This window comes from Microtus ochrogaster, chromosome 10, assembly GCF_000317375.1.
Source record: "Microtus ochrogaster isolate Prairie Vole_2 chromosome 10, MicOch1.0, whole genome shotgun sequence".
NCBI classification, from domain to species: Eukaryota; Metazoa; Chordata; class Mammalia; order Rodentia; family Cricetidae; genus Microtus; species Microtus ochrogaster.
This window is the reverse complement of record NC_022016.1, coordinates 74,659,125-74,677,067: the sequence shown is the minus strand read 5'-3', so window position 1 is coordinate 74,677,067 and position 17,943 is coordinate 74,659,125. Positions and strand designations below refer to the sequence as shown.

Sequence of the window (17,943 nt, the reverse complement as noted above, 5' to 3'; positions counted from 1 at the left end):
GTGAGTTCCAGGCTAGCCAGAGCTACATAGTGAGACCTTGTCTCAGAGAGGGGGGTAACTGCTCACCTAGAATATTAACAACCACACTGCATGGGGGATGGATATCTGCCTACTTTATAAACTGCGGTCTGAGGGGAATGGACTCTTCTGCTATTTTAATTACCATCTAGCATCTACAATGGTCACTGAGACCCCTAACAAAATGTCTAGTTTCAGGGGACAAAAGCCAGGCTTAGCCCCCAGTAGCCATGGTGTGTAGGCTTGGGTGCTACACTATGCCCAGGACTCATCCCGCTGGGACAAAAGGGACTTATCCCGCAGGGCCAGAGAGGACAGATTTGCATGCAGGAGGGAAAATGCTACATGCAGAAAGAAAACTGTGCAGGTTGTAGCTCCCAATGGCTCCTTCTGTTGCAGGCAACCGACCGCTGGTGTTGAATTTTGGCAGCTGCACCTGACCTTCGTTTCTTTTCAAATTTGACCAATTCAAGAGACTTGTAGACGACTTTGCCTCCACAGCAGATTTCCTCATCATTTACATTGAAGAAGCGCATGCGACAGGTACAGAGACTCTGCCTCCTCTCCTCCCACCCCTCTCTCTCCCATCCTCTGAGCCCACCTTATAGTTGGCGGGGGAGGGGGAGAAGGAGGGAGGACCAGAGAAGCCCTGCACTGGCTCTGCCACCACCTCTTCCCCGCCCCACACAGTCTGCTTTTAATCAGGGCACACAGAGCAGAAGTCTGAAGAGGAACATAGACAAGGGCGGAGGGGGGTGCGGGGGGTGTGTATTCCAGGGAGGGCAACTTGTTTGAACTCATTTACAAGGAATTGAGACCTGCTGTGTCACAAATGAACATGGCTGCCCTATAGCTATTTTTCAAGATATAGCCTAAGATCAAAGAGACATTATGCCTGTCTGGATCGTAGCTCACCAAACTTTAGGGAGGCCCCAGGCTCCTAGGGGCCTTGTGATGGCGGACACCTTCACAGATCTGGATTGAGATCTAGGAGATGACTCTGCCTCTGGAGTGAGGACCACACTCAGAGGAGCAAAGCTATAGGACAGCTCTTACCCGAGGAAGCTCCTGCTCTCGTTCACATCTGGGGGACAACTAAAATATCATGGGCTAGTAAGGGCGTGGGTATGCGCATGCTCTTCTCTGCAGTTTTATTTCTAAAGAACAGCTTAGGCAGCAGGAGCTCAAGCACAAGGCACAGTGACTCTCTTTGTGAGCAGTGGGCCCTGGGCAGCCCACTGAGATCTATGAGAGTCTCCATAGCTGACATGAGACAGGGCATGGACAGTCCCCAAGATGACAGAGCTGATTAGGTCCTGGGGTGGTACTTCTCAGACTTCCATAAGGTCACCTGGAGATCCTACTAGGATGCAGGAGGACAGGAGTGTGGCCAGGTGGAGCCAGGGCAGCTGGTCCAGGGACCACACTTTGAGGAACGGAGTCGGGAAGACCCAGCTTTTATTTCCAGAAGAACAAGTTGCTAGCTGTAGTGGGGGTGGGATCACCCCCAGCACTGGCTTGTGGTTCTGATGCCTGCTGCACTTTCCCTGAAGTCAGACCCAGCAAGTCCCACCCTTTCCAGAGCCCAGACCTGTCCATCTGAGCCACAGAGGAAAGGCTTCCTGTTGCTGCCCTGCCTTAGTCACCCCTGCGTCTTGCTCCCTTGCGGCAGACAGTTCTTCCTCCCCGCCTCATGCTCTGAGATACTTCTTTTTCTTTTTCTTTTTTTTTTTTTTTTTTGATTTTCGAGACAGGGTTTCTCCATAGCTTTTTGGTTCCTGTCCTGGAACTAGCTCTTGTAGACCAGGCTGGCCTCGAACTCACAGAGATCCACCTGCCTCTGCCTCCCGAGTGCTGGGATTAAAGGCATGCGCCACCACCGCCCGGCTCTAAGATGCTTTTTTCTGTCAGTTACACAGAACTAGACATGAACTTGAGAGAGAAAGTGTGCAGAGTCAAGTGTCCACCCACCCTAGGGGCTCAGGGTCTGTAGCCAAACTCGGTTGGTTGGCCTTCCCATGTTTATCCAGCTAAGATGCATGGGCATAGGGCACCAGGGTGTGGTCACAGACTGGGTTTTAGACCTGGGTGTGAGTCTTATTCCATCACATGCTGGCCAAATGACGTTGGTCAACCTTCAGGCTTGTTTCTCTGCCTTAGAGACCATGTTCAACCTGCACTGGCTCTGCACTCAAGCTGGTGCCGGAGCCAGCAAGAGGGAAATAAGGTACCTGCAGCTCCTCCTTCCTGTAGGCGCTCAAGCTGGAAGATGCTAAGGACCCTGGGATCGAGCTTGAGGGTGATAGAGACCCATCAAAAAACCTAGGCAGGAGAGTGGCAAGGCCAGGTTTGCATACTGGAAAGAACAGCATTGTGAGAAAGAGTTAGGGGAGGGAGGTTGTCTAGTTTCCATAGTAGTAGGGTTCGTTGTTGTTATTGTTGTTGGTTTTCCCAGACAGGGATTTGCTGTGTAGCCCTGACTGTCCTGGAACACCATAGACCAGGGTGACCTCGAACTCACAGACATCCCCTTGCCTCTGCTTCCCAGTGCTGAGATAAAGGCTTGTGCCACCACTGCTCAGTCACTCAGTCAGGGTAGTATAGTAGTTCTTAAACTGTCTTGTACATTAGAATCACAGAGAAGACTGTGAAAACACACACTTCAGAAACTGTTCCTCTATGGCCTAGGGCAGGACTGGGAATTCCGGTGACTAACAGCCTCCCAGAGGGCCACACACCTGGATAACCACTGCTGTGACCTTTGCCTTTAAATGCAGTTGAGGCACCAGCAACCTCAATAGCTATACTCTCCCTGCCCCCCTCAACAGGCTCTTCCTTCCTCTATCAGAGCCCGGCATAGCTCAAATGTAGGCTAACAATCAAGAAACACTTTGCCCAACCGTGTCTCATTGAAGACCCAAGGTCTGTCAGTCAGCATCCCAGGTAGCGCGTGAGTTCTCTGGTAACCCCTGTGTGGCCTTGCATCTCAACTCTGACAGGAGACTTGACTGATCTGCTATGTTCAAAGTGGGTGGGTCTGAGACCACAGTCACTGTGTGTCACATCCACAGGGCTGCAGCCTAACCTTCCTCTTGCAGATGGCTGGGCTTTTAAGAACAATGTGGACATCAGGCAGCACCGGAGCCTCCAGGACCGCCTGCGGGCGGCACACCTGCTGCTGGACAGGAGTCCCCAGTGTCCTGTGGTGGTGGACACAATGCAGAACCAGAGCAGTCAGCTCTACGCAGCTCTACCCGAGAGGCTCTACGTGGTACAGGAGGGCAGGATCTGCTACAAGGTGACCTGGGCTCAGAGGTCCAGGGAAGGGTAAGGGGTTGGTGTCCCAGGGGCAGAAGAGGGAGAGCCATATCTCATTGCTTCTCACCATGTGACCTGGGAAGATCCTTTCACCTCAAAGCCTTCCAGTCTTCTCCGTTGCAAAATGAGATTGGTCTCCACCCAAGGCAGTGTGAAACGTGTCCCCGAACATGCCAGTATCTGAGCACAACTGCAGCCTCCTGCTTCAGCATCCAGAGTCTGGCTTAGTCCTTATCTCTTCTTCTTGTTTAGTATTTATTATTTATTTTATTATTATTTATTTATTTATTTGTTATTTGAAACAAGATTTCTCTACATTGCTCTGGCTGTCTTGGAACTCACTCTTTATCCCAGGCTGGCCTTGAACTCACAGAGATCCGCCTGCCTCTGCCTCCTGAATGCTGGGATTAAAGGTGTGAACACCATGCCCAGTCTTTAGTTTTAATTTTTTAAATTACATTTTTTATTTATCTTCCATGTGTGAAGGACAGCATATGCATGCCACTGTGAGTGTAACCTGTGGGGGTCAGAGTGTAACCTGTGGGGGTCAGTTTCTTCTTTCACCAGATGAGTCTTGATAGTCAAACTCAGGCCATTTACCCACTGAGCCATCCCAGGGGCCTTTGGCTTTAAGATGAGTGGGAAAATGTTTCTATTTTATCCATGGTGCTCAGAGAAGGGATAACTTGCCCAAGTCACCAGGCAAGCAGAAGAGGAAGGCTCTGGAGCTGTCACTGCTGAGAAGGACCTGGTGACTAGAAGCTAGAAATGAAGCAGGAAAATGACTTGGAACCGAGTCAAGCCAGCCTCCTAGCAATGGTTTCCTAGCCACAGTTCCCCCCTTAAGGTCTCTGTCGTAAGAGGGTAATCATAGCTGTGACTCATCAGGCACAATTTGCCTACCCAGAAGGTAAAAGCTAAAATGTGTAGTCCTGAGGGGATTTCAAACCTTGAGAACAGACTAGGAATGCCTAGTTGCATAGATGACAAGCTGCCTCTACAGTCTGCTGGTAAAACAAAGAACAGTCTACAGATGGAGCCCCAGGGTTCAAGGGTCACAGTAGAAGACCCATCTTCCCTTCTCCCTGAAACCTCATCTTCTGATGCCACTATTAAGGCAAACTGGGCACAGAGTCCCTATCCTGCTGGACAGGTACAAGAAATACAGAATGCACTTAAAATGACCCCTGACTTACGTCAAAGGGATCCGTAGTCTAAAGGCTAAGAAAGATCCAAACAAGAGCAGTGGCGATGGAAAGATGGGTCAGCCATTAAAGAGCTTGCCACACAAGCACAGGGCCTTGAATTTGGTACCCAGATCCCAGCTATAACCTTGTTTTTTTGAGATAGGTCTCTCGCTGGTCTGGGACTTACCAATTAGGTTAGACTCCATGGCTACAGAGTCCCAGGGATCTGCCTGTCTACAGTCTTGGCAACCCAATAACGATGTCTGTGTGAGATTGTCAGTCCAGGGCAGTGTCCATCTGCCTGTTTCCAGTCCCCAGCATGGGGATTGCAAATGCATGCCACTGGGCTCAGCTTTTTCACATGGGATCTGCGGTGTTCTAACAGCCGCATCAAATTGCTGTGGATTCAGAAACTTGGATCATGAAGTAAAATATTTACTCATTGACAGAAAAGCTTCACTGACCTCTGCTTTGGATCTTAGAGCTCTCAGCAGCTTAACGTCAGCACCTCCTCTCTCTCTCTCCTCCCTCCCCCTTTCTCTCTCTCTTTCTCTGACTCTCTCTTCCCATCCTCTATATAGAAAGGGGGAATGTGCACTCCAGAGCAAATACTCATGGAGTCCAAAGGAAGGTGTGAAAACCCCTGGAGCTGGAATTACCGGAGGTTGTGAACTGCCTGCCGTGGGAGCTGGGAACTGAACTCAGGTCCCCTGGAAGAGCAGAACAAGCTTCTAACAGCTTTTCTGTCGATGAGTAAATATTTTACTTTATGATCCAAGTTTCTGAATCCACAGCAATTTGATGCTGCTGTTAGAACACCGGAGCTGTTGAGGTCAACATGGAAATGAAAGCGTGGGTGTCAAGATTGATCTGGCTCTCAGATTTCAGGTTTCCAGCTTCTGGGGGAAGCACAGGCTTTTCTGAGGATGTGGCCTGCTTGGTCCTTGAGCTGCATGAGGAGGGAAATTTGTTGAGAATATCGGAAGCAGGTGTGGGTAAGGTGTGAGGCACATTAGGGCAAGGCATGAAGAGGGAGGAAATTAAGCATTTAGACAGCCAGAGAAATTCATCTTCCCCCAAAGGCCAAGAAGAGTCACAGGAAGGTTTTGAACAGGACAGGCATGATCTGATCAGATATGCACTTTAGAAAGATCACTGGTGTCTGTGGAGAGAGAACAAAGGGATTGGGGACCGAAGACAGAAAGTACCACAGTTGCCCCAATCAGGATGGAGAGGACTGAGTGAGGGCGGAGGGTCTGGGGAGTCAGAGGCAGTTCTGCAGAATGGAAAGAACTCAATGTGGAGGTTGGTGTTGCAAGGACTTAGGGTTTTGTCCCCTTCTCCTAAACCTCTGTCATTTTGCCTCTGGCCTCCCTCCTAATTCCCTGCCCAGTCTTCAGGTTAAATGTTGGTGACACTCTCCACAATTTCCCTGAGCAGCGTGACCTACCTCAAGGCTGCATCTGCCCTGTGTTGACAACTCCGTAGATATCATTAGCCCAGATCTCTCAGCCAAGCTGCAGACATGACATTGGATGGGATCAATGACACCTAACTCGTCTCTCTTGCAGGGTAAACCTGGCCCTTGGAACTACAATCCAGAGGAAGTCCGCGCTGTCCTGGAAAAGCTTTGCACTTCATCTGGACACACGCCTCAGCTCTAGGGAACCAACAGGGTTCCCCAAGCTTGGCACTCCCCCACCCCAGTCCAGGTGTCCTTTATCTTTGACCTGTGTTCCCAGCTGAACTACCAGCTCAGATTTTTCTGATCTAAACAAATAACTCCCAGGGAGGCAATGTAGGTCGCAGCAGACAACCAACACAAATCGTTACAACCAAAAAATAAAGCAATACTGAGCAGTTGGCAAAAGTCAATGCTCGGCTCCGTGCTTTTCCCACAGTGGAGACCAGCGCAGTGCGCAGCATCTTCCGGCAGCAGGGCACTGAAGTGCCACCAGCAGACTTCTGGTGTAGTAACTCTTCTAATGGTGTCAAGAGCTCCGACGTGGCGTCCTCGACATTCAGCCAATCCATCTGACCAAATTTGTCACTCTGAGAATCAATCATTTAAAATGCAGAACAGTTCTGTTTGTGTGTATTTTTTTTTTTTTTTGTACCAAGCAGGGGTTATATTTCTACTTGTTAATGAGAGAGAAAGTGTGAACCAAAGACAATAGAAACCCTTTTCTGGCCAAAAGATTGGAATCAGTTGGTATCGTTAGTGGTAGGTGTTTCCATGGCAACACATATCTAATTCTCCTCAGGTTCTCTGGTGCTGACCAGAAGCTTCATAACTTTCACCAAACTGAACCAGAGGCACCAGCTAAAGCTGCCATGCAGGCCCTGTTCAAACTCTGTCCCCACTGACTCACATGTCTCTCACTGGTCCTTCGTGTTAGATGACATTGGGCTGACGGGTAATCATGGGTCCACCTGTTGTGACTGCTTCTTTTCATATTTGCTTATGATGGTCACAGTGTAAAGTACAAACAGCTGTGACTTGATTTTTAAAAATGTCATAAGAGGCAACAAGCTAACAACCATTAAAATCTGTCTATTTTGAGTGATGTCAGTGTGATCCGTACATCTTCTTTTCTGACTTGTGTTGGCCTGATCTATCTTTTGTGACACCCACATGTCACTTCATCAGCTGAACTAACACAGGCTGGAGGGGTTTCGTTCTAGAGGAAGAACACTCACACATGGCCCGTGTCAGATGTGTGTATCGTCTTGTGAGAGTTGCTGGAGGAGTGTAACTGTTCATATCACAACAAAACGCCTTTAAAGGTGATGAGAGAATGCACGTGGGAAACACACCAGCATACAGCTTCTCCTTGACTTTGCCTAGGGGGCTACACTTTAAACATTTTAATGTTGCCTTTATTTATCCATTTGGGTGAGGCAGGATCTAGTTATAGAGTCCAGATTAACAGTGAATTCACAATCCTCAGACTCCAAGTAGGAACCGAAGGTGTGTATAACTGTGTCAAACCATTTTACACTTACATGTACGTGGTTTATTTCATTTGAGACAGTGTCTCACTTATCTCAGGCTGGCCCCGAACTCTAAGATAGCCACAGCTACCCTCAAACTAATCCTTCTGTCCCCACCTCCCAAGTGCTGGGGATAAAGGCATGTGCCACGATGCTTCACTGCTTTACTTTCAAAAAAATTAGGCCAGGTATGGTGCTGCACACCTTTGATCTCAGCACCTGGGAGGCAGAGCCATAGGCAGGTGGATCTCTGTGAGTTCAAGACCAGCTTGGTCTACATAAAGAGTTCCAGGCCATCCAGGGCTATATAGTGATACTGTATCTCAAAAAGGGGGTAAGGCTAGGAGGCCCTGTTGGTCAGAGGTTGCAGTCTCCCATGGCCTGGCAGCTCTCTCTGAGCTCGGCAACATGGAGGACTCCCTCCCATCGGTGGAAGGTGCCCCATTCTCTACCTGACCTTATTTGGAGATCTCCCAGCCCGGATGCCTGACTTACCTGGGGTATGACCCTTGATGCAATTCATTGCAGAAATCTTCCTCCTGCTGCCCACGGTAATTAGACATTGTGTCAGGACCTTTACAATAGGTTCATGCTTCCACAGATGATAAATGAGACTTGTACTAGGAACTTCACGAGAAGAGCAAGCTGTTTAATTCAGATTAGGTGATGCCTCAGCCACTGTCCCTGTCCTTTAAATCTCCCCTCACTCTGGAATCAAGTTGAGCTAGCTCACTGAAGCAATACCCCAGAAGGCTCTTTCTGTCATGTTCAGAGACCATACAAAGTTCTCTGTCATTGCTTCTGCCCTTTTGTCCTCATGGACTGGTGGCCAATGGACCACAAGGAAAAAGGGAACCCCAGGTAGTTGAGAACTCCTTATTCTTTTTTTTTTAAATTTATTTATTTATTAAAGATTTCTGTCTCTTCCCCGCCACCGCCTCCCATTTCCCTCCCCCTCCCCCTCCCCCAATTAAGTCCCCCCCCTCTCAGCCCGAAAAGCAATCAGGGTTCCCTGTCCTGTGGGAAGTCCAAGGAACCCCCACCTCCATCCAGGTCTAGTAAGTTGAGCATCCAAACTGCCTAGGCTCCCACAAAGCCAGTGCGTGCAGTAGGATCAGAAACCCATTGCCATTGTTCTTGAGTTCTCAGTAGTAGAACTCCTTATTCTTATAGAAGGCCTGAGTTTGTTCCTGGCACCCATCCAGTTGGGTCATAGCTACATGTATCTCCAGCTTCTAGGGGTCTGATATTCTCCTCGATCTACAAGGATACTCCAAGATAACACAACAAACAGTCACACAGACACACATACACATACTCAAAATAAAAATCTTAAATAATAATAATAAATAATAATAATAAAGAGATGGATCAGTGCCTAAGAATCAATCTTTGCTGTTCTTGCAGAGGCTATGAATTCAGTTTCTAGCACCCTATGGTAACTTACTGGAGTATATAACTCCAGTTATATTGGTAGTGATGCTCTCTTCTGGCTTCCTTGGGTACCAGACACACACACACATGGTACACTTGGTACACATACATGCAAGCAAACACTCATACAAGCCTCAAACTCTAGGGTCGCCATGGCTATTCTCAAAGTCCTGATCCTCCTGTCTTCCTCCCAAGTACTAGGATTATAGACCTACGCCACTCTAAAATAAATTATTTCTTAAAAAGTAATGGTGCTGGTGTGTGGTGCACGCCACTTGAAGGATGAAGCAGAAGGATAAACTGAGGCCACCCTGGGTTACATAAGACTCTGTCTCAAACAAAGCCAATAAAGCCCTCCAAATCAGTTACTAATTACTAGTTACCATAGGCACCTCAGATGTATTCTCAAGTTCTTGTATCACCTGTCTTAGTTAGGGTTTCTACTGCTGTGAAGAGACACCATGACCATGGTAACTTTTTTTTTTTTTTTTTTCGAGACAGGGTTTCTCTGTGGTTTTGGAGCCTGTCCTGGAACTAGCTCTTGTAGACCAGGCTGGTCTCGAACTCACAGAGATCCGCCTGCCTCTGCCTCCCAAGTGCTGGGATTAAAGGCGTGAGCCACCACCGCCCGGCCCATGGTAACTTTTATAGAGGAAAACATTTCACTGTGCCTGGCTTACAGTTTCAGAGGTTTAATCCATTATCATCATGCTGAGAAGCATGGCAGCATGCAGGCAGACATGGTGCTGGAGAAGGAGCTGATAGTTCTTCATCTTGATCAACAGGAAGTGAACTATGTGCCACACTGGACATAGTTTGAGCATATATGAAACCTCAAAGCCTGCCTCCACAATGACACACTTCCTCCAACAAGGCCACACCTACTCCAACAAGGCTATACTTCCTGATAGTGCCACTCCTTATGGAAGCCATTTTCTTTCAAAGCACCACATTGCATTCCCTGGTCCCCAAATGCTTGTAATCATATCATAATGCAAAATTACATTCAGTCCAACCTCAAAAGTCCCTATAGTCTTTAACAGTCTCAAGCTTGTTCCAAAGTTATTCCTGAGACTCATGGCAATCTCTTAACTGTATTCACCTATAAAATTAAAATCAAAAGCAGATCACAAACTTCCAACATATAATGACACAGGATATTTATTACCATTCCAAAACATAGGGAAGGGAGCATAGCAAGGAAATATGGGACCGAAAGCAAGACTAAAAACCATCCAGGAAAACTCTAAACCTGTATCTCTGTGTGTCATGTTAAAACTCTCTTCAGATTTCCAACTCCTTTCAGCTTTGTTGACTGTAACACACTTCTTTCTCTTGGGCTGGTTCCACTCCCTGTTAGAAGCTCTCCTCATCAGGTATCCAACGACTCTGGCATCTCTAACATCTTGAGTCTCCAAGGTAGTCCAGGCTTCAACTTCTTAGCTTTGCACAATGGCCTCTCTAGGCCTCCGTTCAGTTACACCCCTGACACATGCCTGGCCTTAGCAGCTTTCCTTAGTAGCGGTGGGCATCCATAATGCCTTTCTTCTATCCTTGGCTCTAAAGCCAGAACCACGTGGCTGAGCTGCCAAGTTCTGCTGCTTGCTGGGGCTGGAACATGTCCCTTCATCCAACTACATCTTCACCAGTTTTCTATTTTCCACCTTCACTGCCTAAGCTTGACTGTGCTGAAACTGAATCTCTAGACCAGGCTGGTCTTGAACTCACAGATCTGCCTGCCTCTGCCTCTCAAATTCTAGGATTAAATGCATATGCTGCCACTGCCCAGCTTTAAGCTTTTCTTAAATTCCTTTTTACAAGTTGAAAACCTATCTGGTCGGGTTCTTGCCCTGAAGTCACCACTCCCTTTATTTCATTTCTTAGTTTGTTTATCTCCCTGAACAGAGAATTTGGCTCCATTACACTTCTTGGCTCAGATTGCTCAATTTCATTATAAATCTTTATAAGCATGAACACTAGTAACCACATGACAGAGTCTACACTAGGCTGTCTTGAGAGTTCATTAATTCATTAATCCAACCCTCTTCACTTTAGCCTCAGGCAGACTCTTTGGACAAGGACAAAAAGCAGTCACTTTCTTCACCAGCTGCAAGTCCACCAGAAACCACTCCCCCGTCATCAGAAACTTCTGAGGGTCTCGTGCTAAACACAGGAAAACAAGTTGTTTGCTCAGAGCAGCTGCAAGCATAGGAAAACAAATTGTTTACCCCAGCAGGCAGGGGGGGGGTCACAGGAAATTCAGGGTCTGGGGGTCCACAGTCCTCAACATATACACACATATATTATATATTCATATATGTATGTATATATATGTATATATATATGTAAAGCTAACTGAGTAGGAAGGAGTGGAAGGGGTAGTAAGGTAGTAGACAGGGTGCCAGTAAGCAACATTGGTCCATGGTCTCTGATTCCAGGTTCCTGTCTGGAGCTCCTGCTATGACTATCCTCAGTGATGGACTGCAACCTGGAAGTGTAAGAGGGAAAACCTCTTTCTTCTCCATGTTGCATTTGGTCAGGGAGTTTTTTACAACAACAGGAAAGCAAACCACAATGGCATTTCAGGAGGCTAGAACCACACCGCAGAGAGAAGCAGGGAATGTGACTGCAATGCTTGAGCTTGATTCTATCTGATTGATGTAGTGCGGTGGTGGTGGTGGAGAGTGTGCGTGTGCGTGCGCACACACATGTGCTTATGTATGTGAACTTGCTAGATCTAGATTCCAAGAATAAACCCATTTTGCTTGCCTACCATCATGAGTTCAGTACTAATGACCCATTTAGTAATATTTGGCTCTCAGAACCACTGACCTAAAGGACAAAATTCATTACTGGTTACCACTCTGGTTAGTTAGCAGCATGAACCTGGGAGAGTGGGCCTAAAACCGAGGCGGAGTAAAGTCTCATACAAAAGCCAACTTGATTCAGAGCATCAGACAAGGTATACCCTGAAGGCTAAGAAGAGTCGTTTGAGAAAGGGGTTCAAGCACAGGGACAAGCCACATGTGGCAAAAACTTGTTTCCATAGAAACGTGAAGAGCAAGAGCTGAAGTCAATCCAGTCCTGTCCTCTACACCTGGGAGGAGCATGAAACACATCCCAAGAATGAGTCCGCGTTTTTGAAGACACCGAGGTCACAAGACTCATTTTCTTGGCCTTTTCTCACACAGCTGCATTCCCGAATTGTGTTTTGACACATTACTACGTATATGCTTCCTTCCTTCCAGTACTTTTTCTGGTTTGTTAAATGGGATCAAGTCTAGACCTCTGAATGCTGGACAAGCGCTCTCCCATTGAGCTACCACTCACGGTATGGGTCTGTCTTTGAAGGGAGGGCTCCTGCATCACCATCTGCTTGTCTGTGAGGGTGGTGCCCTTTGAGTGCTTGGCTTTATGTGAGGATTCTGAGCCTACATGATGTTTGACAGGATGAAGCAGTGTCTTCAAGGCAAGAGGCTGCGGAAACCAAAGCTCTGCAACATCAGAGCTGTTCATCTTCCCAAGTTAGGTCCAACCCATTACAGGGCACAGGGTATTTTATTTCTGATAAATACAGCCATTAACTTTAAAAGGTTTATTAAAATAGTATATCCAACCCAGGAACGGTAGCACACTCTTGTAACCCCAGCACTAAAGGGGCCAAGACAGGAAGATTTTGTCAAGACCAGCCTAGGCTGGATAGTGAGTTTTAGGATAACCTGGGCTAATGACACATGACCACATTCATTCTCCTCTACGTACATGTGATTTTAGCAAATATCATTAGCTATTTTAGAAAAGATTCCAAGATTAGGATCCCCCAGGAGATTAGTTCACTGGCGCTACCAATAGTTTGCCAAGGAGACCACACGGACCCTATGCCCTGAAATTGCAGACTCACAAAGCCTAGATGTCATCTTTAAGCAGAAAGTGTCATGGCTGGACTGAGAAATCTCACGCTCCCATCTCTGCCTGAGATTTGTGGACATTGCTAGATGATCTTCTGGCTGCAGTCATAGAGGAGGCATCTTAGAGCAGCCTAACTTACTTCTCTCTTGGCACTTGAATCACTTAGTCTGCCTGGAAAGCCATACATCCTTTTATATTGAAGTCCAGCAACTCTACCAAGGCCTATACCCGTGGAATGCGGGTGTCAGAGGAAGTGGCAGGTGCCCAGAGTTCTTGCTACTCTGCCAGGGGGATCACGAGTCTGAGGATTCTGTGCGTAATCTCTCTTGCAACACACGTTCTTCATTTTCCCAGGACTTGGCCTGTTTTACAGTTCCCAGTCATCCGCCCCCCTAGCACAGTGGTTCTCACATGTGGGCACGTACTAAAACTACCAGGAGGCTTGATAAAGTGCAGATGCTTGAGTCTCATTTCCAGGATGTGAGGTTCAGTAGACTTGGGGGTGGACTGAGGGTCCTGCCTCTCCAAGTTTCCAGAGACGATGCTGACGCTGCTGTTCCAGGAGCACCAAAGCAGACGTGCTGCCTCCATGGATGCTGCCGGTTCTCTGCCCAGGCTTCAACTCATGTGTCAGCTTCTGTGAGTGCTGGCTGCTTGGGGCTCCCTGCTCCTGAGACTGGCCTAACAGATACGACTCATCTTACCCAGAAATGCCCAAGAGATTATCCTCCACCTGAGTGTTGGGCTGTTGCACACAAGGACTGGTCTGAGTGGAAGCCACTTTGGTCAATCCCAGCACTCCAGGCCCCTAGCTACCCTCAGCTCAGCGTGGTCTAGCCTGGTTCTGGAGAAAATGAAGTTTGTGCACAAAGAGGCTCATCAGCTGGAGAAGTGCCACTCTGAGGGCCAGAAGCTTCAAAAGAAGTACCCAGAGCAGCCCTGGTGGTAGTAGAAAAAGCTTCCAAAACTTGGATAGGAGACTGAACAAAAAATAGCTGTGCCTTCTCCTCTTACAGTTGGTCAACTCTTTTGATCCTGAAGCAAATGCACCTGTGTCCTGCCTTGTTTCCCTTTGTGAACAACATCACTCCACCTGCCAGGCAATGGGGCAAGTAAACCAGGAGTACCACGAAGACATCTTTCCATATGCTGCCTACAGTTACCAAGGGTCTGCAGTCTTCAAAGCTGCTGTCTGAAGAAAGGAGAAGCCCCTTCTTTGATTCAACCCTCACCTATCCCTTTGGGAGGAAACACCATCTTCTTTCTTCAGGACCCACCCTTCAAGCTTGAGGTTGTCTCTCTGGGCCCTTAGCAGGGGCAATGGGAAACCCAGGCCTCCTGCACTTGTTTTTGTCTGTCCTCCATTCCTGCTCTGTTTCTTCATTGTCAACCCTTGTGACATCCAAGGATTGTTTTGTTTCTATTCCCTTGCTAACCGCCCAAGGAACTCAGAACCCTAACAGTTCCTTCTGTTTCACTACCTTCCTTTAGGGCGGATGGAAGGGAATGAACTTAGAAAGGCAGGGGACACACAATAGAGGCAACCACTAAGATGAACTGGAAATAAAAACAGTATACACTGTTAGCTAACTATATTTAAAAACTCGGGCCTGGGATTGGAGCTTAATTGGTAGTATCTCTCAGCATGAAGGAAACCCTGTATCTGATACCTAACATCCCATAAACAAGGCATGGTAGCTCCACCCTGTAAGGCCAGCATTCTGGAGGTAAGGCAACTTTTCAGTTTAGGAACTTGGCGAAAAGAAAACCCTCAGCATTTCTGCTACTGAACATGAAAGCAATTGCTCTAGGTCATATTTTCAAAAACCTCTTGGCTCCATGTTACAGGAAAATACTTGAAAGCTGCACAGGCGATATAATTATCTGGTTCTTTCCCCCACCAGACGTCTCCATTCACCCTGCCCCAGGTGGGATTTACGAGCCGGTACTCACCTTCCCACCAGACGTCTCCATTCACCCTGCCCCAGGTGGGATGTATGAGCCAGTACTCACCTTCCCACCAGACATCTCCATCCACCCTGCCCCAGGTGGGATTTACAAGCCGGTACTCACCTTCCTATCTTTGAGAACAACATGGCTGCTCACGTGTCTTTCCGACTTCCTTTGCTCACTCTCAAACCTTACTTTTCAGCACCAAGTCGGTGTCACAGATTATTGTAAGCAATTCATCAGAAATCCTAAGAGCCTTAAAACCCTGGGCTGAGGAGGTAGCTCTGTGAAAGAACACTTGCCTAACAGCGCGAGGCTGGGTCCTGACTCCTCCCTGCAAACAAAATAGCCCACCGTACACCTAACATAAGCACAAGATGTCTTCTGAGGTATTCCTCCCTTGGAGCCCTACACTCAGGGTTTCTCATCACATTCTTCCAAAAACATATGTTCAGGCTGCTAAAATACAATAAAGGTTTTCTGGGGCATTATTTTTACTTTCATCCTCAACAATCTTAAGAATATATAAAAGTAGGCTACCATATAGCCACCCACATTCAATAATTCACGGAAATACTTGCTTCAATTATTTTCAAAAAATTACTAAAAATCTAATTAGGCTGTAGTGTAATTAGGCTCAATAGTAAAGCACTTGCTTGGTGTGCTCAAGCCACAGAACAGTAAATATCCCTGCTTCTGTGTTTAAAATTAAATCCTAGCTATTACTTTATTTTTTTACCCACACATAGTTCCATGAATAATTTTTAAAATACCTGGACAGTTTTTTATAATTTATTTTTTGTATTTTGAGACAGTCTCTCTCTACATAGCCCTGGCTGTATTGGAACTCACTATGTAGAAAAGGTTGGCCTCCAACTCAGATCCACCTGCTTCTGCCTTCAGAGTGCTGGGATTCAAGGCAAACGTCACTATGCTTGGATCAACATGCTTTTTAAACATAAGCTCCATCTAGGGTATCTAGAAAGAAATACAATACCCATTTCACAAGCAAATATCCCAATTTATCTCTAAATTATCTTTTCCCAGTTATTTTGTACAAGTCGCCTCCAGAACAAGACCCGTACATGACCGTGACTGAAGGAGCTCTTGCGTCTTGGAACCTAGGGTGGAAACCCTTTTTTAACATTTCCCACAACACATACAAAGCCAGGTCACTTGTGTTTGGCTTGGGATGGGCAAGGGCAGACTGTAAGGACAGGCAGCTCCAGAAGCTCCCAAGCACAGAACGCTTTCCCATTCCTATACAGTCGATTCAGGTTAAGCTTTGCTATCTGTAAACCACTGGCCTCAATCCCAGACCCAAGCTGGATTTGCTACAAAACATTGCTGGCCAGAGGAGCAACAGAGAAGAGCCTTAAAGGTTCCCACCAAGGCAATTAAGTGTTTAGTCTTTAACTATATTACTCTTCATCTCATTGGCCAGAACTGGTCACATGGCACTACACAAAGAAGGCTAGGAAGTCAGACAGGGACATTTCAGTTAGCTGCATTAACGGCCGGCTGTCTGTTTACCTTTCTTCAGCTACCCTGTGAATTTACTGAAGACAGAAGTTAATTCTAGAGCACAATTAGATGACTCAAACTCTGTCATTTTGGCCAGAGTATCTCACAGGCTGCTCTACGCTACTCCAGGAGAAACTCGGTATAATGGATTGCAGCATTACTAGCCCCCACGTTCACCTCACTATACGCATGCCCTTGGGTAGACAGTTTTATTGTGGCACTGGTCTTTGCTCTGTGACATGATTGGGAATGAGGGCAGACGTAAGCATGCCTGTTCGGGCTCGCCTCGCCCTCTTGCTACTTTTTAGAAAACTGAAGAGGCTGAGGGTAGATCACTGAAGGAACTTCTGGGGCTGAGCACTATCCCAGCTGAAGTCACCTAGGTCCAGCAAACCTTTGCTACCTAGACTAAGTTGCCAGCTGACCAAAGAAATCAGCCAATAAGGTGCAAACTAGGAAAAAACCTACCTGGATTGATGGGTGAAGCTGTTGCTTTCTCCAGGACATTTTGGGCTTGTCTGTAACTAAGCAGAAGCTAGCTTATACATACTTCACTTAGCCCAAAGAAGCCAGTAAGTGCCGACTTGCTAGGAAGCTAGGGAAGGCTTGCAAGAGGAAAACTCAGGGAGGAGCCAAAGCCACAGCTTGAGTTCTTGTTGGGGAAGAAGTCTTTATCCTGTTAAGACCTCCAGACATCTAGGCAAGGCCTAGCACTTTACGGAGTGCAATCCACTTTACCAAAACCTACCAATTTACATGCTTAGTTTATTAAAAGTGAACACCTCCACAGAAGCACCCAGAATAATATTGACAAACCTCTAGTCACCATGGCCCAGTCAGCTGATAAATAAAATAACCATGACAAATACACTATGTAGTGGGTTGAACTTCATCTCCCCAAATGACACGATAAAGTCATAATAACTAGAGGCTATGAGTATGGCCTCACTTGGGTCCTTCAGTGCAGTTATGACCAGTTAGGATGAGCTCATACTGAGTAGGGTAGACCCTTAATTCAATATGACTGCTGTCCTTAGAAGGGGAGACACAAAGGGACAGTCAGTCAGAGGGAAGAAGGTGTATTTTGTAATTGTTTTATAATTTAGTTTTTTGCTCCATTTGTTATTTAAGTAAAATAAAACAATAATAAGACATAGTCAGAAGTCTTGATCAGTATATCCACAAGGTTCCTTGTTTCATAAAAATATAAGGATTTAATGCCAATAATGACTGTTTTGGGAAAATAAAGATGTTTTTAAATTTCTTTGACATCTTTTCAAATCATAAATAAGTAAAAAAAATTCATCAAAATCAAGATAAACTATCAAAAAACCAAAACCACACGATAACAAAACAAATAAAAAAACAAAAAACAAAACCAAAAGCCCACAAAGCTTGATTTTAGTGTGGCTTGGCCCCGGGACTGTGGTCACACCTTCCCTTCAGTCTGGCAGGGTCCCAGGACTGTGGTCACACCTTCCTGAAGGCATAAGTCACAAACAATGCCACAGCAGTTTGGAATTATGATTAATAGGGTGGTATTTATTTAAAGGGGAAAAAACTTACAGATCACTGTCAGCCCTCTGCGCAACCAGGAAGGGAGTCTAGT

General features: G+C 46.6%; 2 protein-coding genes across 4 annotated transcripts in view; one reads left to right on the top strand and one right to left on the bottom strand.

Moving 5' to 3' along the window:
- Positions 1-6,620, top strand: part of Dio1 (iodothyronine deiodinase 1) — a 13,674-nt gene extending 7,054 nt beyond the window's left edge. The window contains exons 2-4 of the mRNA XM_005353522.2: positions 418-561; positions 3,117-3,316; positions 6,095-6,620. Of these exons, the coding sequence (XP_005353579.2) occupies positions 418-561; positions 3,117-3,316; positions 6,095-6,187 (437 nt within the window). The 3' untranslated portion in view covers positions 6,188-6,620. The remainder of the gene's footprint in view (positions 1-417; positions 562-3,116; positions 3,317-6,094) is intronic.
- The window catches only part of Hspb11 (heat shock protein family B (small) member 11), a 64,340-nt gene that overhangs the window by 17,226 nt on the left and 29,171 nt on the right, over positions 1-17,943 (bottom strand). The window lies entirely within an intron of this gene.